Source organism: Bufo bufo, chromosome 7 (genome assembly GCF_905171765.1).
Source record: "Bufo bufo chromosome 7, aBufBuf1.1, whole genome shotgun sequence".
Classification (NCBI taxonomy): Eukaryota; Metazoa; Chordata; class Amphibia; order Anura; family Bufonidae; genus Bufo; species Bufo bufo.
This window is the reverse complement of record NC_053395.1, coordinates 180655406-180676155: the sequence shown is the minus strand read 5'-3', so window position 1 is coordinate 180676155 and position 20750 is coordinate 180655406. Positions and strand designations below refer to the sequence as shown.

At 44.5% G+C, this 20750-nt stretch overlaps 1 protein-coding gene across 2 annotated transcripts in view; it reads left to right on the top strand.

The window, feature by feature from the left end:
- The window catches only part of AGPS (alkylglycerone phosphate synthase), a 244162-nt gene that overhangs the window by 171343 nt on the left and 52069 nt on the right, over positions 1-20750 (top strand). For both annotated transcript variants that reach the window (XM_040440072.1, XM_040440071.1), the window contains exons 12-14: positions 6825-6876; positions 10288-10364; positions 16598-16710. In XM_040440072.1, coding sequence (XP_040296006.1) covers positions 6825-6876; positions 10288-10364; positions 16598-16710 — 242 coding nt within the window. The remainder of the gene's footprint in view (positions 1-6824; positions 6877-10287; positions 10365-16597; positions 16711-20750) is intronic.

Here is a 20750-nt window from a genome sequence, read left to right as displayed (position 1 = left end):
ATATAATTAGATGCCCTCCCTCTCTCTCTATATATACATTAGATGCCCTCCCTCTCTCTCTATATACATTAGATGCCCTCCCTCTCTCTCTATATACATTAGATGCCCTCCCTCTCTCTCTATATACATTAGATGCCCTCCCTCTCTCTCTATATACATTAGATGCCCTCCCTCTCTCTCTATATACATTAGATGCCCTCCCTCTCTCTCTATATACATTAGATGCCCTCCCTCTCTCTATATACATTAGATGCCCTCCCTCTCTATATATACATTAGATGCCCTGGTTCTCAGCTGCCGTGTGCTCTCTCAACGTCCCAGCTCCTGCCCACAGCTCTCCCGCTGCTCCATCTCTATCTCCCCTGTGATGGCTCCAGGCCAGGGGACCCTAACAGTAGCTGAGCCTCGGTCACTGAGGATAGTGTTGCCCACGTCCACTAAGAGGGAGAGAGGAGGAGACTGTGGTCTGAAGCGCTGTACCGGTGCAGCATGTGCCGCTCTTCCCAGCCAGCAGAGAGACCCCCACGTGCTGCGTTGAATCGGTGCTCCAGAAGGAAAAAAATCGGTCATGATATTGAAAAAATGGACATGGTCAGGTTGAAAAAAGCGAGTTAATCAAATTAATTCATTTCATCACACAGCCCTACTGAGAAGGGTTTCAATGCTTTTCATTGGGAGGCTTCTTGCTTTTCTCTACTATTAGATAATTAGTCTCACTCTGAAATGCGGGGTTCCTCCCAATGGTAAGGAGGGCCCCATCTCACCTCGCTATGCATGGAGAGGTTGCCGCACATGTGGGACTGCATTTATTTTTATGGGATTTTTTTTTTTTTTTTTTTATTATAATAATAATAAAAAGAAAGCATGGAAATGCATATGGAGCCTGTTTGTGAGATAGGTGCGGGTTATAGAGGCACAACCTGCACTTATTGCGTTTTTATGGCATATCCTGTGGATATGTCGTCAATGTCCAGATGGGACAACCCTTTTTAGGGTCTTGGATCTGATTAATAAAAAAATAATAATGTTTAAATTCAGCTTGGTGCCTTTTTGATTTTATATATTTTCTTTTTCTTCTTATTTCCTTCTTTTTCTTGTCCTTGTTTCTGAAGCCTCCTTCATCAGTGAGTTCTAGAATCCAGAAGATACTTCTCCCCATGTACCAGTATTGGCCCCAGTGCTTCTCATAGTTTATCAAGGTCCTTGCTAATGAGCTACGAATTCCAGGTTCATCGTGTCTGTGTCAGTTCTGGACTCCCTGGCTACAAAAATTAATGGAACACCATTTCTCTGTTTGTTGTCTGGAGGTCTGTGTGTTTGTAGGGTTACGTTTCCCGAGTCGAGGAGAGCGGTTGATTTATTAGATGGCCTCGCTTCCTTCTTTCCAGCTACATGGCTTATATAATTACAGGAACCCGGGCAGTGTTATGGGTCACGGAATCAAAGCTCACAATGACCAGCTCTGATTCTGTGACTACCTGGTTTGGTTTGGTGGCACTTAAAAAGCAGCGCACGTCCAGCAGGCCTATCCATCACCAGTGACATTAACTTTCCTTCCTGTGTTTGTACATCGGGGCCTGTGGTATATATTAGTTTGGGTTGAGTTTGTCATTACTTGCAAGTAAATGTTAGTGAAACAGATGTGATCCCACATCCATCTTTGAGTGATGGTTTCCTGACTTCTGATCAGACGTTCTACCGTTCGAAACCGCGCGGCTCGTTACACAGTTTCATCTATTGGTTTCTGTTTAGGGGAGAACTTTATACGCGGCCTGTCGTTGGATCTGTGGAAAGTATTTATACATCTCAGGAAAGGTCATACTTAGGCTGGCTTCGAATCCTGTATTTTAGGCATCTGTTGTGCACATGTTGCCTCCGTTTTAGCCATTTCCGTCTGAAATCAGTTATTTTAAATGGAAAAAAGAAAAAAGTCCCGCATGCATAAAACAGATGCAAAATATGCGTAACGGATGCCTAAAATACAGGATCTCTTTTTTTTTTTTTTTTTTTGCTCTTCTGGCGGATTAGAAGACCAGGAAAAATGAAACGGCGATGTGAACCCAGCCTTAGTTTGCCCCTTTTGAGGAGTCATTGTGGCGCTGGTTTTGCTGCTTTTCGTGGTTTGATATTCAATAATACTCTTAGGCTACATGCACACGAACATATTTTGTTTCCGTGTCCGTTCCATTTTTTTTTTTTTTTTAGGATGCGGACCCATTCATTTCAATGGGTCCGGAAAAAAATATGCATCAGTATGTCCGTTCCGTAGCCCCGCAAAAATAGGAAATGTCCTATTCTTGTATGTTTTAGGCATTGATACAATGGATCCGCCAAAAGAATGACATACAGATTTCATCATTTTTTTTATTTTTTTTTGTAATTTGGTCGTGTGCATGTAGCCTTACTCTGTGTAATTATACCATTCTTGAAAAACAGTTCATTCTAAAGGGAAGAAAGCAAAAAATATTGAACCTAGATTCACCGGTTGGCTGGCGCTCAACATGGTACACGGCACGGGAGTTACATGCAGACTTCTGAGGGATTGTACTCTGGACTTGCTGCAGATTTCACCCTATACATTGTAGAGGATGAAGTCCATGGAGGAAAGCTTCAGCATCAATTGACATTGTTTGTGGACTTATTATGTGCCCTGGAAATCTCATGCACTTTGCTGCCACTACAGGGTTTTCTGCCCGCGATTGCACAGCGGACAGTCTGTGGCATGTCCGTTCCTTGCAGATATACCCTTCCAGCTCCCGCTCAGTTTCCCAAACAGCCCAGTTTTGCAGAAACACAATCCCCACTCCTGTATTACATGGCTTGACAGACTTCTCCTTCTGAAAACGAAGTGATGACCCATATGGGCGCCGTGATGTGGAAATTGGGGGAGGGGGGGATTTATGAAACTGTCTAAATGGGAAATTGGCACAACTCTGCTTTTATTTGCTGCATTGTGATAGGTTGCTTGGAGCAACAAAGACCGTTTTTCATTGAGACCTTTTGATCCATTTGACAGAAGAAGACAACTCCGTGCACCAGATATGGATAACCTATCCTCTATCAGATCAGTAGAGATATGATTCCCCCCCCTTCCCCCCCACCCCAAATAATCGTCTGATTCTCCCCCCTTCCCCATCCCCCCCATCGGACGCAGAAGGCTTCATAAACTCTGTAGTTTCCAGCGCCGGTGTGACTTGAATGGCAGTTTAGCTGCAGTACCCCAGCATGGCCACTACACCATATATGGCGCCGTCTGCCTCCAGCACCACGGCAGCCCAAAATAGCTGATCAATGTAAGGCTCTGACCCCAAGAGATCTGATATTAAATCCCATGATTAAAGGGGTTTTCCAGGAACAAAAAAAATGAAAATACTTAAATATTATATTCACAAATACCTTTCATTACTTAGAATGACTTGTTTTGTCTGGGGAGCAATCATTAGGAGAAATAAAATGGCCGCCGTCCTATCAGTACACACAAAACCTGTCCTGATCACACAGGAGGACAGGTTACTTCACCACAATGAGCCATATTGCTGCCTCATCCTCCTCTCTGCTCTGCTTGTCAGGAATTATGATCCTGAATACAGGGGAATCTCTGTGGGAATGGAGAAGATGAGGAGACATGAGAGGAGGGTGAGGGGTGGCTAATGAGCAGCAGCACTTGTTTACAGTCTCCATTACCACAGTCTGTCCTGTCCGTCCTCTCTGTACTTCATGTCTCCTCATGAACTAAATTCCCCAGAGATTCAGCTAAAGTTCTTATCATCTGTATTCAGGATCATAATCCCTGACAAGTAGGAGGCAGCACTTTACCTCAGTGTTGTAAAGAAAATTGTCCTTATGTATGATCAGGACAGGTTTTGTGTGAACTAATGGGACAGCAGCCATTTTGTTTCCCCTGAGGATTGCTCCCCAGATGAAACAAGCCATTATAAATAATGATAGGTATTTGAGAATATATTTATAATAAAGTAATATTTAAGTATTTTCATTTTCTTAATTCCCGGAGTACCCCTTTTAATGTAAAAAATTATAATCTAAATCTGACCTCTCACAGTATATAACTCTCTATCTAACAAACCTAGAACCTGCCCTGTACCTCACATGGATCCAGAGCTCTCCCCAATCATTGTTCTACTTCTGCTAGATTGATATCAAGGTGGCAGCTCAGGGGGCGTGTCCTTCCTGGTGCAGCTCTCTCCCTATCACAGCTCAGGAGTCAGTTGAAGGAATGGAACTAAGCATGTGCGACCACCTCAGTATGACGAACGGAAAAATAAGAAAAATAACAAACTTAAGGGGGCGCTACACAGGTATATTTTATGGAATAACTCAGTGGCTATATAGCATTTTTAATTTCATGCAAAAGTATTCAGATCCAGGGGCTGGTTTGAAAATGATCAATATCTATGTTCTCAATATCTGTAGCCTAGAAAACCCCTTTAATATAAGCCTTTGTTGACCAAAATAACTAACTAATCACTCTGCTGCTTTCATTTCTTATTCTGCTCTTGAAAAATGAAAGCTGCGTTGTGATTAGTTGCTAGGGGCAACAGAGTTTTTTGTATTTTAAAAATATCTTCCTGTAAAGGGAATTCACTACAGCGATATGTTCACACACGGCACATTTGTTGCAGAATTCTAATTGTGGAAATTGCACTAAAATATAGTACAATTCAAGTGAATCATTTCAAAAGATCCCATTTTAAAGGCGGAGAACGTCTAAAAAAAAAAAAAAAATCCACAGTTGATTTTATCTTTTTTTTTTTTTTTTTTTTAAATAAACCTGTCTGGGTCCCGTGTAGAAATCATCTGCACGTCGGTACAGGGAAAATGATAATTGGGTGATGAAGGCATTCATCGCCATTGTTTCTCATTTGGAAAATGCTCTTAACTTTACCTTGATTCATTTTCTATGGCAGATTAATTTGTAATATGACCAAATCGCTAATTTCGTCGGCTCTATTTATGGACGTTGTCATGAGAGCGCGCATATTTTTATTGTTTTATATATCTGCTGTAACAGAGGAAATAATGATAAAGAGCAAAATCCATATCTGTATCACTACGGTCTCGTGCTGACGTCTGCCCTACTTATGTAATGTCTATGCGGGCTGATAACCACAGAGGTGAATTATGCAGCGATTCGCAGCGGACCACTGACCTGTGTGTTTTCATTTACTGACGGCATGCAGCCCACTTATCAGATGGAGTCGGGATTGCATTTCTCGTTTCAACGCCCCGGTTGTTGCTTTCTACACGTTTTTTTTTTTAAGATGACATATCTTTCTTTAAGGTTAGGGCTCCACGATGACGTGTGTCGCGTGTGTTACTACACTGCTACATATGTTGCGCGACATATAAGGTGCAACTACTCTGCAACATGGGTCACATTGGTACTGCGACACGACAAGATGGATTTGTATGCGACTATCGCAGTATGGTCGCATATCACAGTGCGACACCATAGACTATCATTACAAAATATGACCTGCAATATGGATGTCGCTCAACACATGCTGCAGTGTAGCCCTAGCCTTATTGTAGGAAAAGGATTATAAATTGAGTAAAAGTTAATTTCTAACTCAACTCCTTTTACAGGTACCTGTGGCCAAAGCTCAACTGTCGCAGTATTTATTTTAATTTTTTTTACATGCATATTGTTTTTTTTCTTAGCTTTTTTTTTATTCGCAAGCCCAAATCTTTTCAGATTGCATTTGTTTAGTAGAGGGAAGTTTGTATTCTTTACAGGGGTTGTCCCAATAAAACAACTGTTCACAGACTAGGGGGATAAGTGTCTGATTGTCGGTGGTCTGACTGCTTGGACCCCTGGCATTCACGAGAACGGGGGTCCATGTTCCTCAGTTTGATTGGTGTGGTGGACCCGCATGCACATTGCTGCTCTCCTCTGTACACTTGTCCACTTCTATCTCCACCAGTCCAGTAGAGTAGTCCACTTGAGATCTTGCTAATTCCAGTGCAGGGATTCTTGAAAGGGTTATCCAATAATTAATTGGGGGGGGGGGAAAGAAAATCTAATATAATTTAGTACATTACAATCTTTTTCTAACAAAGCTAGAGCCGGCCCTGTACCTCACATGGATCCACAGATCTGTGCTTCAATTGCTTTTCCAGATTTTCTTCAGGCTGCCAGCTCAGGGAGTGTGTCCTTTCTTCTGCATATCTCTCTCTCTCTATCACAACTCAGGAAGAGTGTCCTTTCTCAACGGGTGTGTCCTTTCTTCTGCAGCACTCTCCCTATCAAAGCTCTGGGGACATATCCTTTCTCAATGGGCGTGTCCTTTTTTTTTCTGCAGCTTTCTCCCTATCACAGCTCAGGGTATGTGTTATTTCTGCTGCACCTCTCTTTCTGTAACTGTCACAATTTCTAACAGGATCGAACTTGTAGCAAGTTGGAACTGAGTATGTGTGTCCTGCTCATTCAGCTCCATACCAAGATGTGCACATTACTATACAGTTTGAACACCAGAGGGCACCATTATTTTGAAGTAAAGGAAAGGTGTCGCGACTAGAGCATTTTTGTAAAGTAAATGACAAAAGTAGTTAGTTTTTCATGCTGAGTCACAAATCTGTGCCCATCGTCTACCCGTCTTCTCTGGGTTTATTTTAGGCAATGTTAATAAATCTGCCCTAGTGTGTTCAGTATTGAGGGTTGAGCGTATAGGACTTTTGCTGTAACGTGAAAATGCAAATGCAAAATGCCTGTGTTTTCTTACCATCCAAATTTATGGACCTCGGTTATAATATTTTTCCCCTCTTGAATATGGTTGACCTTTTATTTCCCCCTTTTTCTCTTGCAGAGATGTGCTCCTGCCTCAATCCGCCTTATGGACAATGCACAGTTTCAGTTTGGTGAGTTTGCTTAGTATAGATAACCACTCGTGCTGATGTGACTCTGTAAAGTGCTCATGTGTCCATTAACGCGGCCACCAGATTATATCCTCAGAGTAGCAGACTTGGTTAACAATCAATACAAATCAATATGTAATTATTTTAACCCTCGGAATGTCTTGTTAATATGCCGTCCAGTTACCTGACGGCCTCAGTTAGGGACTAAACCTTAATTAGTGAACAGTCTCTGTACTGTATTTGATTGAGAAGACAAATGGACTTCAGGGAAATAAAGCACCTAACGTATAGGAGAGCACCGACTTGTCAGCATAAATGCTATCTGTATAGAAGGATGGATATTGGATAGTGGTGTTAAAAGCTGTGGACACCTTCAGGGCAATTTTTTTTGTTGCATTTTATTTATTAAAAATGTTTAGCCATTTCTGAGCTACAAGGGTTAAAAATCAGTCTGTTTGCAAGCTGTCACAGTCTGTTTTCTTTGTATCCTGTCATCTGACAGCTCATGTGTATCTCTTCTCTGATCTCCTCACCTGATAAGCACCTATTTAAGCCATATTCTAATCAGTTTGAGAAGAATTTAGCTATTACCAGTGTTTATGAGGTCAGGAGATCAGAGATGAGAGCTAAACATGAGCCACCAGATAACAGGAATCAAAGAAAACAGACTGTGGCAGAATGCAAACAGACTGATTTTTAACCCTTGTATCTCAGAAATGGCTAAACATTTTTAATAAAGAACAATTGAAAAAAAAACTAGTTTTAGCCCAAAATGAGTAAAATGCAATCGTAGAAAAAGCAAAGCAGTCCTTAAAAACCATGGCAACCAGGTGGAACTTTCCCTTTTTAAGACAAGTTGTTCTACAATGTAAATTCTTAGCGGAACAGCTGAAAGTCACTAAGGAAATCTGGGGATTTTGCTGCCATCAGTCTGCTCAGCTCCTCCTGCTCTATAACATGCTACCTGCAGCTGAGACACCATGTTTAATGCGACAGGTGCCCTTTAAGAAAAGTCAAGGAGCTCTGTAGATACTTAGGGCCGCAGTGGGGAGCTGCCAACTATCCCCAACAGATGATGTTAGGGGTGAGAGAAGGATCGGGCAAAAAGAACATTTTCGTCCCAATCCCTTTTGTTCTCCCAGGAGATTAGCCACCGGCAGTGGCTTTCTCCCTATTAAAGAGACACAAACATTTGGCAAAGCAAGTGCATGAGGGAGTAGGGGGAGAGATCTGTTAACTGAACAATCCTTAAAGGGGTCATAGCCCCTTCTCCCCCCTGGCAGCCCCTCTGAGTTGAGCATTGGAAAATGTCATGCTCCGATGCTCTCCCTTGCCCTGCGCTGTATGGAGCACGGCAAGGGCTTTTTTTTTTATCTACAACCTTACATTGCTAGGAGGAGGCTCCCACCTAGCAGTGTTCCTGGTGACGTCACCGGCACTAATGGATGGGCTTTAGCCCTACCCTAGCCTGTAAAACATGGCTGACTTTAGAGTAACAGCTGAAAGTCACTAACAAAATCTAGGGATTTTGTTGCCATCATTACCCAGCCCCTCCTGCTCTACAACATGCTGCTAGGGAGAACAGCACCCCAAGGAAAACATGAGAAAAAATAGAAATGCGAGTGCTTGCCAATGGAGGTTTGGTCAAACTCGCCCTAGATGCGACATCCAAAAAAAGCACCCCTTAGCATGAGGAAGGTTCTTTGCTGAAAAGTCGCATCTGGTAATGCACCGGCAATAAATTATACGTCAATTCTTGAAAGTCTACAGGTGGATTTAGACAGGGCGAGGAGCAGCAGATTGTCTTGAAGCAAGAGTTCCTTCCCGACAGTTGGCTGCTCGTTCGGTGGGGATGCAGGGACCACCTCCAGGGTACGAGGACGAGGTATTGCTATTGTGACCGCTTGTCCTCATACAGCTACATTGTTTCTGGGCAGCAGATCCCTGTTTAGACTGCATGATCTGCTGCCCAGAAATTGTCAGGAATGAACAGTCACAGGAAGGTTCATTCCCGATAATCTTTCTGATTATCTGGACGTGTAAATCCACCTTAAGGAGTGCTTCTTCATCCACCTTTAACATGACCGGTTGAGGAGCTCTTCAATACAAATTCATAGGGGAACAGCTCAAAGTTGCTAAGGAAATTTAGGGATTTGCTTGCCTGGACATATCAATTGCAGACTTCCTGAATCTCCAACAAGAATGCTGGATAGGTTTAAAAACATATGTCGGCACTAGACATTTCTTTGGAGACCCGAGGCCACCATCTTTGCCAAAACAAACCACTATCACGCCATGTAGCAGTACTTATAATCTTTATATAGCACCAAAATGTTCTGCAGCGCTAATTTGTATCAGCTGTCCTGTAGATGGGTGATAAATGCTTTCCATAGACCAAATCCCTTTAAGGGTCAAAAGTAGAGAAGTCCCTTACCATAAGAGCTGCATGAATGTGCCGAATTCTCTAGGTCAGGAGATGTAGCTGCTCTGTGCTCTGCCTAATAGATGAGGTTTTTTTTTCTATACCAGACAACTCCTTTTTAAAGGGGTTCTCCGATAGCAGGAACCTCTGTTTATATGGCTTGGCGGGGTATTAAAAAGTGCTGAGCCCCTCTGTTTCCAGTACCTGCTAGGCTGGAAGTGTGAGATGCCATCTACATGCTGACCACTGCTGCAGGCGAATCAGTGGCCTCAGTGGTGGTGTGTTCCGGTACGGCACATGACTGCTGAGGCCATTGATTGGTCAGCAGCAGTGACGCGTATGTAGACGGCACATCCCACATCCAGGCCCGCGGGGCCCGGAATTGGAGGAGAGTGGGACTTGGCATGGGGCATAACGTCACCCACATGCTTTAGGACAAATCCATCGATTTTGAGGGTCCACAGCAGATCAATTTAGGTAGCAAATCTTCACCACCGCTTTCACACTTTGCAATTGCCTCTTCAGCAATGAAGTGGTTAATATACCTGATCTTGTTGTGTAGTTAGGAGTATACATCACCATCTTCCCACCGGTTAGTATTTTACATACACGTATAAGGGCAAACTCGAGGAACTGCTGCCAAAGCCTTCTTTATGTCTGTTTACACGACTCCTACAGCTTTATGTCGGAGCTCTTCTGGCCTATAGGATGTTTTATGTCGTATGGACGTCTGTTTTTTGTTTCCCACCATGAGTGATTGAGATCTTAGTTGGCATGGCTATTGCAAGAAGCCGCTTCTACCTTTTAACCCTTTCATTGTCAGCCTGGCCAGGGACCCACTTCAGTGCGGCATCCCAGGCTGAGAACGAAACGGCCAGATCGCATTTCCCTCTATATGACACCAGTTTAGCGTATCTCATTGAACGTTCATCGCAGCCGCTTACCCATTTATATTTGATTTATTGGTGCATGTATGTATTTTTATTTTACAGGGCATGCTCTTAAACCTCAGGTGGCCTCAATTTTTACTTCATTTTTGGATGGGTTAAAAAAATTCTACATCACAAAGGTACAGTTTTGTGTGTTTGTGTGTTTGAAACATTTTTAATTTTTTTTGTTCATGACGCCAACTTGGCTTTTTGCAAAATTTCAAGTAGCATGTACATGGGGCGCATACTGCTCCTAGATTCTAGTGGCATTAAACTACCCGTGACTGATCAGTGAATTCGGAGCATTTATTATCCCGCTGAGCCCATAAAGGCGTCCCATTAAATGTAAAGACTGACATGTAGAGTAATATTTCCACCAAAGTAATGTGAAGAGTGGACGCGCCCAGCAGCAGCTTTCTGCTCTCGCTGTTTACTGCATACGGGATGAATTTGTGGGTAAAAGGGGACTTATTTAGGTCCAAACCCATCATCTAGTATTGTGCAGCATGTTCCCTTTAAGGAGAGTGGTGATCCTTAGCATGCTTGCGTCTCTCTTCCGCCTACTGGAAAATCACAGCTTGGAGATTTAGCAGACTTGGGTTGACTAAGTGAACCTGCCCAAAGCCGTAGTTCATGTGCTGCAGTATTATTTTCATTAAAAGCATCGCCTGAAATTAGAAATTGCGTTTTTTTTGTTTTGTTTTAAAAGTAGTTTTTTGAGCCTCATGTGGTATTGCATCTCAGCTCTCATTGGGGGCATATCACTAGGATCCTACCTCTAGGACCCCCACCTATACTTTAAAAGGGAGCCCACAAATTCCCAGAGGCGCATACGTGGCCATCCTCTATTCATTCCTATGTGAACGCTGAGAATAGCTGAGCGCTGGGTCTGCTATTTCCATCAGCCCAATAGAAGTAAATGGAGCGGTGGGCACGCTTGTGCGGAGCGCCTCCCATTCAGCGTGTCGCTCAGCTACTTTTGGCGCTCCCATAGGAATCAATGGAGGGTGGCCGCACATGCGCAGTGCACCCTCTGGGACTTTGCGGGCACCTCTGGGACCTCCCACCAAACCACTCCCTTTTCTCGACACAGTGTTGAGAACCTCTAAAAGTCTCAAATTAGGACGTGCACCATAATTAGTGACTTTTTTTTATGCCACTGTTATGGGGCGAAACCCCCCCCCCCCCCACCCCCCCAATTTAGGGTCCATTCACGCGTCTGCAGTGTTTTGCGGATCCCAATAGAAATGCCTATTCTTGTTGCAGACAAGAATAGGACATGTGCTTTTTTTTTTTTTCGGGCCCGCGGACAGGAAATGTGGATGCGGGCACATGGTGATGGGGACACTTCAGGTTAGAATATACTAAAATAACTGTGTACATGACTGCCCCCTGCTGCCTGGCAGGTGCTGCCAGGCAGCAGGGGGCAGCCCCCCCCCCCTGTAGTTAACTCATTGGTGGCCAGTGCGCCCCCCCCCCCCCCCCCTGTAGTTAACTCATTGGTGGCCAGTGGGCCCCCCTCCCTCTCCTGTAGTTAACTCGTTGGTGGCCAGTGGGCCCCCCTCCCCTGTAGTTAACTCGTTGGTGGCCAGTGGGCCCTCTCCCTCCCCCTCCTAATTAAAATCTCCCCCCCCCCCCCCCCTATCATTGGTGGCAGCGGAGAGTACCGATCGGAGTCCCAGTTTAATCGCTGGGGCTCCGATCGGTAACCATAACAACCAGGACGCTACTGCTGTCCCGGTTGCCATGGTTACTTAGCAATTTGTAGAACCATTATACTTACCTGCGAGCTGTGATCTCTGCGTCCGGCCGGGAGCTCCTCCTACTGGTAAGTGACAGGTCTGTGCGGCGCATTGCTTAATGACCTGTCACTTACCAGTAGGAGGAGCTCCCGGCCGGACGCAGAGATCGCAGCTCGCAGGTAAGTATAATGGTTCTACAAATTGCTAAGTAACCATGGCAACCGGGACAGCAGTAGCGTCCTGATTGCCATGGTTACCGATCGGAGCCCCAGCGATTAAACTGGGACTCCGATCGGTACTCTCCGCTGCCACCAATGATAGGGGGGGAGATTTTAATTAGGAGGGGGAGGGAGGGGAGAGGGCCCACTGGCCATCAACGAGTTAACTACAGGGGAGGGAGGGGGGCTGGCCGCACTGGCCACCAACGAGTTAACTACAGGGGAGGGAGGGGGGCCCACTGGCCACCAATGAGTTAACTACAAGGGAGGGAGGGGGGGGGGGGGGGGGGCGGCCGCACTGGCCACCAATGTGTTAACTACAGGGGGGGGCTGCCCCCTGCTGCCTGGCAGCACCTGCCAGGCAGCAGGGGGCAGTCATGTACACAGTTCTTTTACTATATTCTAACCTGAAGCGTCCCCATCACCATGGGAACGCCTCTGTGTTAGAATATACTGTCGGTTCTGAGTTTTCACGAAGTGAAAACTCCGCTATGAAAAAGCTTTTATGCAGACGGATCTTCGGATCCGTCTGTATAAAAAGTAACCTACGGCCACAGGTCACGGACACGGATGCCAATCTTGTGTGCATCCGTGTTCTTTCACGGACCCATTGACTTGAATGGGTCCGTGAACCGTTGTCCGTCAAAAAAATAGGACAGGTCATATTTTTTTGACGGACAGGATACACGGATCACGGTCTCGGCTGCAAAACGGTGCATTTTCCGATTTTTCCACGGACCCATTGAAAGTCAATGGGTCCCCGAAAAAAAAGGGAAAACGGCACAACGGCCACGGATGCACACAACGGTCGTGTGCATGAGGCCTTAATCAAAGTTTCAGCTTCAGATATCTGCTATTGATTTCTTTGAAAAAAAGCCCACATTCTAATTGCCATAGGCCAATTCTGCTGAAGTAGGCAGGCCTGGCTGGATTTTATCTAATGTGTATGGCCTGCCTAACACATTCCCCCAAAATTTGGCATCATAGCATTGCTGCTGCAGTTTTTATACAGGTGAAACTCGAAAAATTAGAATATCGTGCAAAAGTCCATTTATTTCAGTAATGCAAATTAAAAGAAATTGCATTAATGCAGCTTAAAATTAGAATTTTGTGAAAAGGTTCAATATTCTAGGCTGAAAGTGTCACACTCTAGTCAGCGAATGAATCCATACCCCCTGAGCAAAGGGTACCTCAACATTGTGACTTTGGGGTTTCAAAAGCTGTAAGCCATAATCATCCAAATTATAACAAAAAAAGGCTTGAAATATCTCGCTTTGCATGTAATGAGTCTATCTCATATGTTAGTTTCACCTTTTAAGTTGGATTACTTAAATAACCTTTGCACGATATTCTAATTTTTCAAGTTTCACCTGTAAGTATTTGGTTGTATCAAATGGAGCGTCCACCATTTTCCTGGAGTTCAATATTGCTGGTCTATCACAGAAATCGTCAACCTTCGGCACTCCTGCTGTGGTTAAACTATGACTCCCAGCATGCACACTTACTTGTTTGTTCTCAGAACATTCATAGAAGAGACTGGAGCGTGCTGGGAGTTGTAGTTTCACAACAGCTGGAGTGCCGTAGACTGCGGTCATCAGTATCTGAGCGTAGGGGGTCCAACACCCAGCATCCCCACTGTAACAGCCTCTTCCTAGGCCGTCATGTTCATTTGTCACATGGCCTATTTGCAGCTCCGTAGGCCCGGGCTGCAGTACCAAGCACAGCCACTAAGCAATGTACGGCGCTGTGAGGAGGCTGCTACACTCACCGGAGAGCCACAACAGCTGATCGGCAGGAGTGCCGGGTGCCAAACTCCCACCAGTCAGATATTGTCGACCTGTCCTGAGGATAGGCCATTAATATCAAACTCCCTGAAAACTCCTTTCACATTTTCCAGGACGGAACATGTTACAAATCGCAACAAAAAGGATTTAAAGATCGTTTAATTTTTGTTTAATGGACTCAATTAATTAGGGATTTTTTTAAGATAAAGGATTAGGTTTTCTTTCGGATGTGTTGAAATATTTAAGTACTGAAATATGTTCCCCGTCTTATGATTTAATCACAGCCCTGTGCTCTTCCACTTTATGGCTTTCTGCAGCAGTTTCTAGAAAGTACGGCTAGAGAAATGTTAGTCTTGGGAGCAGATCTGCATGTTTATTTCTTGGCAGACAGCGCAGGAACGCTCCTGGTGCTCGGCGGTACTTTCACTGATTCTTCTAGGGTTTTCTGTGATCGGGTTAAATGTATACAAGACGCTGCTTTCAGAGTGAACCCCACTTCTACACACTGGTCCAGGTCACCCTCAACGATATTGTACGTCACTTCTCTAGGAGCCATGGGGCATCGGGTTCCTAGAGAAGTGGTAACTTGGCCGATTTGCAATTTAAGGTGCCGAGTTCTTGTGCATCATGTGTCTCAGGAGACGATGCTGTGACCACCTGATGCTTTGGTCAGAGAGATTGGGGGATGTTTTAATTGGCAGGCAACATATACCTTTGCATGGCACCTCTAACAGGAGATAGGACACCAGTCAGCAGGTGCAACAGCAGCCACTGAAGATAGCGGGCTTGTCACACAACAAACATTTGTCACCTATCCACCACATTTCCAGCTGCTGGTACCCCCTGCCTATTGCTAGAGTGGGGGTGTGGAGGCATTTTAACGGTGGTCTTGTGTGTCCCCTGCAGCTCCATTCAGTGTCTATGGGACTAACAGATAGCCAAGTCAGTCCCAAAGACACTGAATAGAGAAGCAGAGGGTGCATGGGTGACCCCTGCTCCATTCAAATGCCTCCCAACTGGCTGCTCGGCAACCCTGTTCTAATGATTGTGGGGGTCTCAGCTGTCCGACACCCAGCAACCATACATTTATCACCTACTCTGTGGGATAACCCCTTTAATGGCCATACCATAGGACTCCGTTCACCCAACAGGCCAGAAGAGTGCCCTTTTGGCCCCCATCATGTCCAAGTGCTTTTTTGTCCACTGTATAGGAAAACCTAGTCTGCTAAACTTTCCTATATAGATTGACAAAGTAAAAAAAAGTATACTGTCCATGTACCAGTACGTGATGTTTTACAATGGGAGTCTAGGGGTGATGTATGGCACTGTGTGCCATACTTGTGTCAGTCTTCCACTGAGTATTTAGGTGCCCACTGGTCGGGTAGTTCCATAAATATTGTAGAGAAAACCACTGCACTCCATAATAGCAATCAAATGAAGTGTTCTTCACTAGGGATGAGTGAACCTGAACTTTACAAAGTCCTGCATAACTGAAACTAGACGGATCCGTTATGCTTGGCCATAGACTTCTATTATGACGGATCTAAACGGAATGCCTGTTAAAGGCTTCTGTTTTGAATTCCATTAGGATGGAATACATAACGGATTTCCTACACCACCCAAACCTGTAAAGTTCGGTTTCGCGCATCCCTATTCTTCACTTATTCCAGCAGCAGATCGTAAGAAATAAGTCTCGCCTACATTTCTGGCCAACGTTTCTGTCTTACAAAGACCTTGGACAAAACATTGGGAAAAACGTGTTTCCAAACTACTGGACCTACAGTTTTGGTCCCTTCTGGATCTTGGTCACGCTCTTGTCTCAAGCATTAGATACGGTATGCTTCTAAGGCTTCAGACAAGAGCGTGACCAAGATCCAGAAGGGACCAAAACTGTGGCCAAAGATTTGTGTAAATGATCCTTTATGATATTTTGCAGGAATAGGTGAATAAAAGAAAGCCTCCTCTGATCACTAGTAGAATGCCGGGGTACTCATTGGAAAGCATACGCTGGGAAATACGCGGTACATTCAGACCGATAGAATTTATTTTCATCTATTTGGTGGTGGCGCTGCATATAGATTGTGGTGGAAGTGATGGGATAACGGTTATTCAAAGAGGACATCATTTAGAGGCCATGTACCTGTACTTGTACCAACCTTTTTGGTGGGTCATGAACCCTCAGTCTACCTTCGCACAGCTGTATCCGTTCTGCGGTCCACAAACCAAAATGCGGACACCGGCCATGTGCATCCCGCACTTTCGCAGGCCCCATCGTCAAAATGCGTATTCTTGTCCGCAAACAGACGAGAGTAGGACATGTTCTTATATTTGCGCCACATCCGCGTGCTGTCCTCACTTTTTGCGGTCCCATAGAAATTAAATGGCCCTTGTGCGATCAGACTCGGACCAAAAATACGGTCTTGTGAATGAGGCCGTACGGATAGAGTAGGATCTGTCAGGGTTACGTTGTTTTTGACAACAACAATAGGGCTGAATGTTATTTTCCACTGTGCACCCTTTTGCCAGGTCCCAGTATAGTATAATATAGTATAGGTTCAGTATTGGGTTTTGATCCGTTATGTGGTTCTAAAATGACTAAATGATTTTTTTTGCCCTTTTTGTTTTACAGTTTAAAGGCTTTGATCCGAATCATCTTTGTGTTGCAACTTTGTTGTTTGAAGGTGATCGTGAGAAAGTCCTGCAACACGAGAAACAAGTGTATGACATAGCGGCAAAGTTTGGGTGGGTATCCGCAGATTTATTATTTTTTATTATATATTATGTCTACCTATAATATTTTGAGTGACCTCTTCTTTTTATTTTTGTAGTATAGTAGGGACTGCTTCGCCTTGTTAATGCTTCCTGTAAACCTGTGCCGTCACCATTTTTGTAGAGGTCCCAAAAGTCCTTTTTGTCAAGTTTTTAGTGAGGTTGCCTGGGATTTTAGTATTGATGGCATATACTTCGGATAGCGCTGCTGCCCTATGTTGTTTACAGTGCTCCGTATACTGTATATACCGTAGCCACTGTGCTCGGTATTACAGCATAGGACCCTTTAAGTGAATAGGACTACACTGTAGTACCCACACAGCTGCTACTATATATACTGTGTGCTTTTTTTTGTTGTGGAGCATTGTAAATGCTGAAGAAGCTGCAGTGCTCGCATGAAGCACTGTGTCCTCTTCAAGCAGCTGATCGGTGGGGACGCCGAGAGTTGGACCCCCAATGATCTAATATGGAGATGAGCGAGTCACTGCTACACTTTTGGGTCTGCACAGTCAGCATCTGTGCTGCTTTGGTAGGAGCACCAGAGCCACTGTGCATGCGTCTCTACTCAGAGCAGCTTTGCAGGCGCGAGATGTCCGGTCCTGTCAATTAAAGGGGTTGTGTCACTTCAGCAAATGGCACTCGTTATGTAGACAAAGTTAATACAAGCCACTTACTAATGTATTGTGATTATCCATATGGCTTCCTTTGCTGGCTGGATTCATTTTTCCATTACATTATATAATTCTTGTTTTCCATGGTTGTGACCACCCTGCAATCCAGCAGGTGGTTGCCGTGCTTGCACACTATAGACAAAAGCACCAACCTATGTGAGCCCCCACTGTCCCAGCCTCCAGAGAGGCTTGCACTTTTTCCTATAGTATGCAAGCACGACCACCGCTGATGGATTGCAGGGTGGTCGCATGTGATGGAAAAATAAATCAAGCCAGCAATAAGATAACAATCACAATACATTAGGAAGTGGCTTGTATTAACTTTCTCTGCATGATAAATGGCACTTTCTGAAGTGAGAGGACCCCTTTAAAGGGAAGAGGGGAGCCTCTTAAGCAGCGGCCCAGCCCTCACTGCTCAGTCTCGCTGATGAACAAATTTGATTTGTACGAATCCATTTGCCCATCTCTAATTGATAGCCTGTCCTGAGGATCGGTCATTAATATTAAAATCCCACACAACCCCAATGAAAGTAAAATTCAATTTTGGAACCACTTAATATTTTAAATTTTTGGAAACATTTCCTTTTTTAAGCTGTAGGAGATTGCAGGACCACTTAAAGGGGTTGTCCGCTTTTCTAGTATTGACTCCAATAGAGCTGAGCTGCACAACCAGACTCAACCTATGGGGACTCGTGGCATTGCTTCTAAAAGAAAGCAGATCTTTTTCTTAATCCTGTACAGCACCTTTCAGCAAAACGCGCACTGCTATCATCAGATTATCAGCCCCTGTCTACAGTGCATTGAGAAGATACCATACACAGGCAGGGGCTCTATAGGAACTAATGTGCAGCAGCCTCCTGTCACACAGGAGGACAGGGGTTGCTGCACACACACTCCGGCTCCCCCAGTCTCCGCCAGAGGGAGTTGGAACACACCCGTAACCGCGCGCTTCCGGGTTTTTGCTCCTCCGCATCACGTGGTCACATTTGACCAAGGCATCTGAAGGGTCAAAAGTCCATGGTCAGCATTTTAAACAGCAGGCACCCGGCGGCTATGGCGACATACTTAAAGTTGTGACTGCCGATGATGTATATATGCGTAAGGCCGTCGGGAACGGGTTAAAGGGATCTGTAGCGGACCACTTTTGCAGGAAGTTATGTCTCTTTTGCCCCATCCATCTCTATATAGTCATTAAAATGTTATTTATACAAATATGAATTATACTATACTAGGGTGTCCGTACACTGTCTGGACTGGCCATGGGATCCTCATGCAGATTTCTGGTATTTGCCAGGCTACAAGTACAGTTGTGGCCTAGTAATTAGTCGTATGCGGCATGAGCATGCGGATCCCGTAGCTGGACCGCACCGTGTACTGGCACTCATATATACATATAAAGATCAGGTTTAGCTTTATGTTGTGCTTTGTTTTATTTGATGTTGTGAGTTATGAGACTGTCTTTACATCACCTGACAGCTATCCATATCCTTAAAGGGGTCATCCCATGATTATTGTAAAAAATGAAAATCGGACATCCTATAGTACTTGCCAATCTTTCTAACAAAACCAGAACCAGCCCTGTACCTCACATGGATCCACAGATCTCCCCGCTCTGCTAGATTTATATCAAGCTGATGGCTCAAGGGGAGTGTCTTTTCTGATGCAGCTCAGGGGGCGTGTCAATGCTCTCCCTATCACAGCTCAGGGGGCGTGTCAATGCTCTCCCTATCACAGCTCAGGGGGCGTGTCAATGCTCTCCCTATCACAGCTCAGGGGGCGTGTCCATGCTCTCCCTATCACAGCTCAGGGGGCGTGTCCATGCTCTCCCTATCACAGCTCAGGGGGCGTGTCCATGCTCTCCCTATCACAGCTCTGGAGGCAGTTGAAGGATGAAACTGAGCATGTGCGACCGTCTCGGTGAGCCGGACAAAGAAATAAGAAAAGGAACAAACGGCATGTGGCGCCAATCCCATACATTTTATTGAATAACTCAGTGGCTATTTTTAATTACATGAAATTACTAAAGTATTCAGATCCAGGTTCTGGTTTGAAAACTTTAGAATATTTTTCGTCAGAGAATCCCTTTAAAATGTTCCATAAGCAGAATGCAGGGACTAGGTGTACAGCAGGTACGTATGATGAGCACCGCTAATGTGGACAAGGCAATATAAGACGTTCCCTACCAAGCTTATAGTTACACATGAAAAGATTTATGTCCAATAGAATCCGCATTAATCACCCCATGGTATTTCTCGCACGCAGTGCATTACCCAACTGAACTCCTGTAGCAAAGGAAAATGTGCCTTCAATAATGTATGTGGAGCTCCTATTGAGCATTGTAATGACCTCCGTGTCGGAAGCAGCAGTACAGTTTGTATTAAGTGCTTTAAATCTGAGAATATGCATATTGTGTGCTATTAAGCATTTTTGACGCTCAGGGCATGATTTCTAGCCCATGCTTTGCAAATGTATTAAACGCACATTCATTTGTCCTGTGTGGCATCCAGCGTTACAAGGGTGAGCGCTCTCACTCTCTTGTCGCTCTGGTGTGTCGGTCTTGTGACACCATTGCTTCATTAATCAACACCATGAGATCAGAGGTAAAAGCGTTCAAGGGAGACATTGCTGTGGGGCAAATAATTTCATTGGTCTGCTGTGACCTCCTGGTCTCTTCTGCCTATGAGGGGATCGCCCCCAATATCATAAATATAGCTCCCCTTCCCCGTGGAGAGTACAGCTGAGGCTGGCAATGAGCACTCCGTGCAATGCCTAATGAATATTAATTGTCACTAGCTAAGCCTGCTCACGTAGTATAGTCCCCAATCAACAGGGTTGCTGGGATTACGGATAGGGAGTGAATATTTTTTGCTGACATTTCCACTTATATTACACTTTCTTATTTTTTCCTCATTTTTTGTTATATTTTCCTAGTGTGATATTTATTACACTGTATTTTTGTAGTATTTCTATTTTCTGCATAAAATGTAGATGATGTTTGTGTGTGTGTGTATATGTGTGTGTGTGTGTATATATATATATGTTCTAAATAAATAATAATAATAAAAATATATATACACACACACACACACACACACACACACACACACACACACCTGTGTGTAGCTCCGGTAGATGGGATGAGCTACCAAGGGGAATCAGTGGAGCGTGTACATTGCACATTCTCCCCATCGTTGCACGAGTGTCCAAAAACATGCTTGCAGGTAAAATGGCTTCCTATGGAGATGGCCTTAGCGTGTGCGCACGATAAAAAAATTAGATTGCAAACCCCTCGCAGAGGGCAGGGACAGGATCTGTCACAGTGAAGGAAAGTTAAGATTGCGT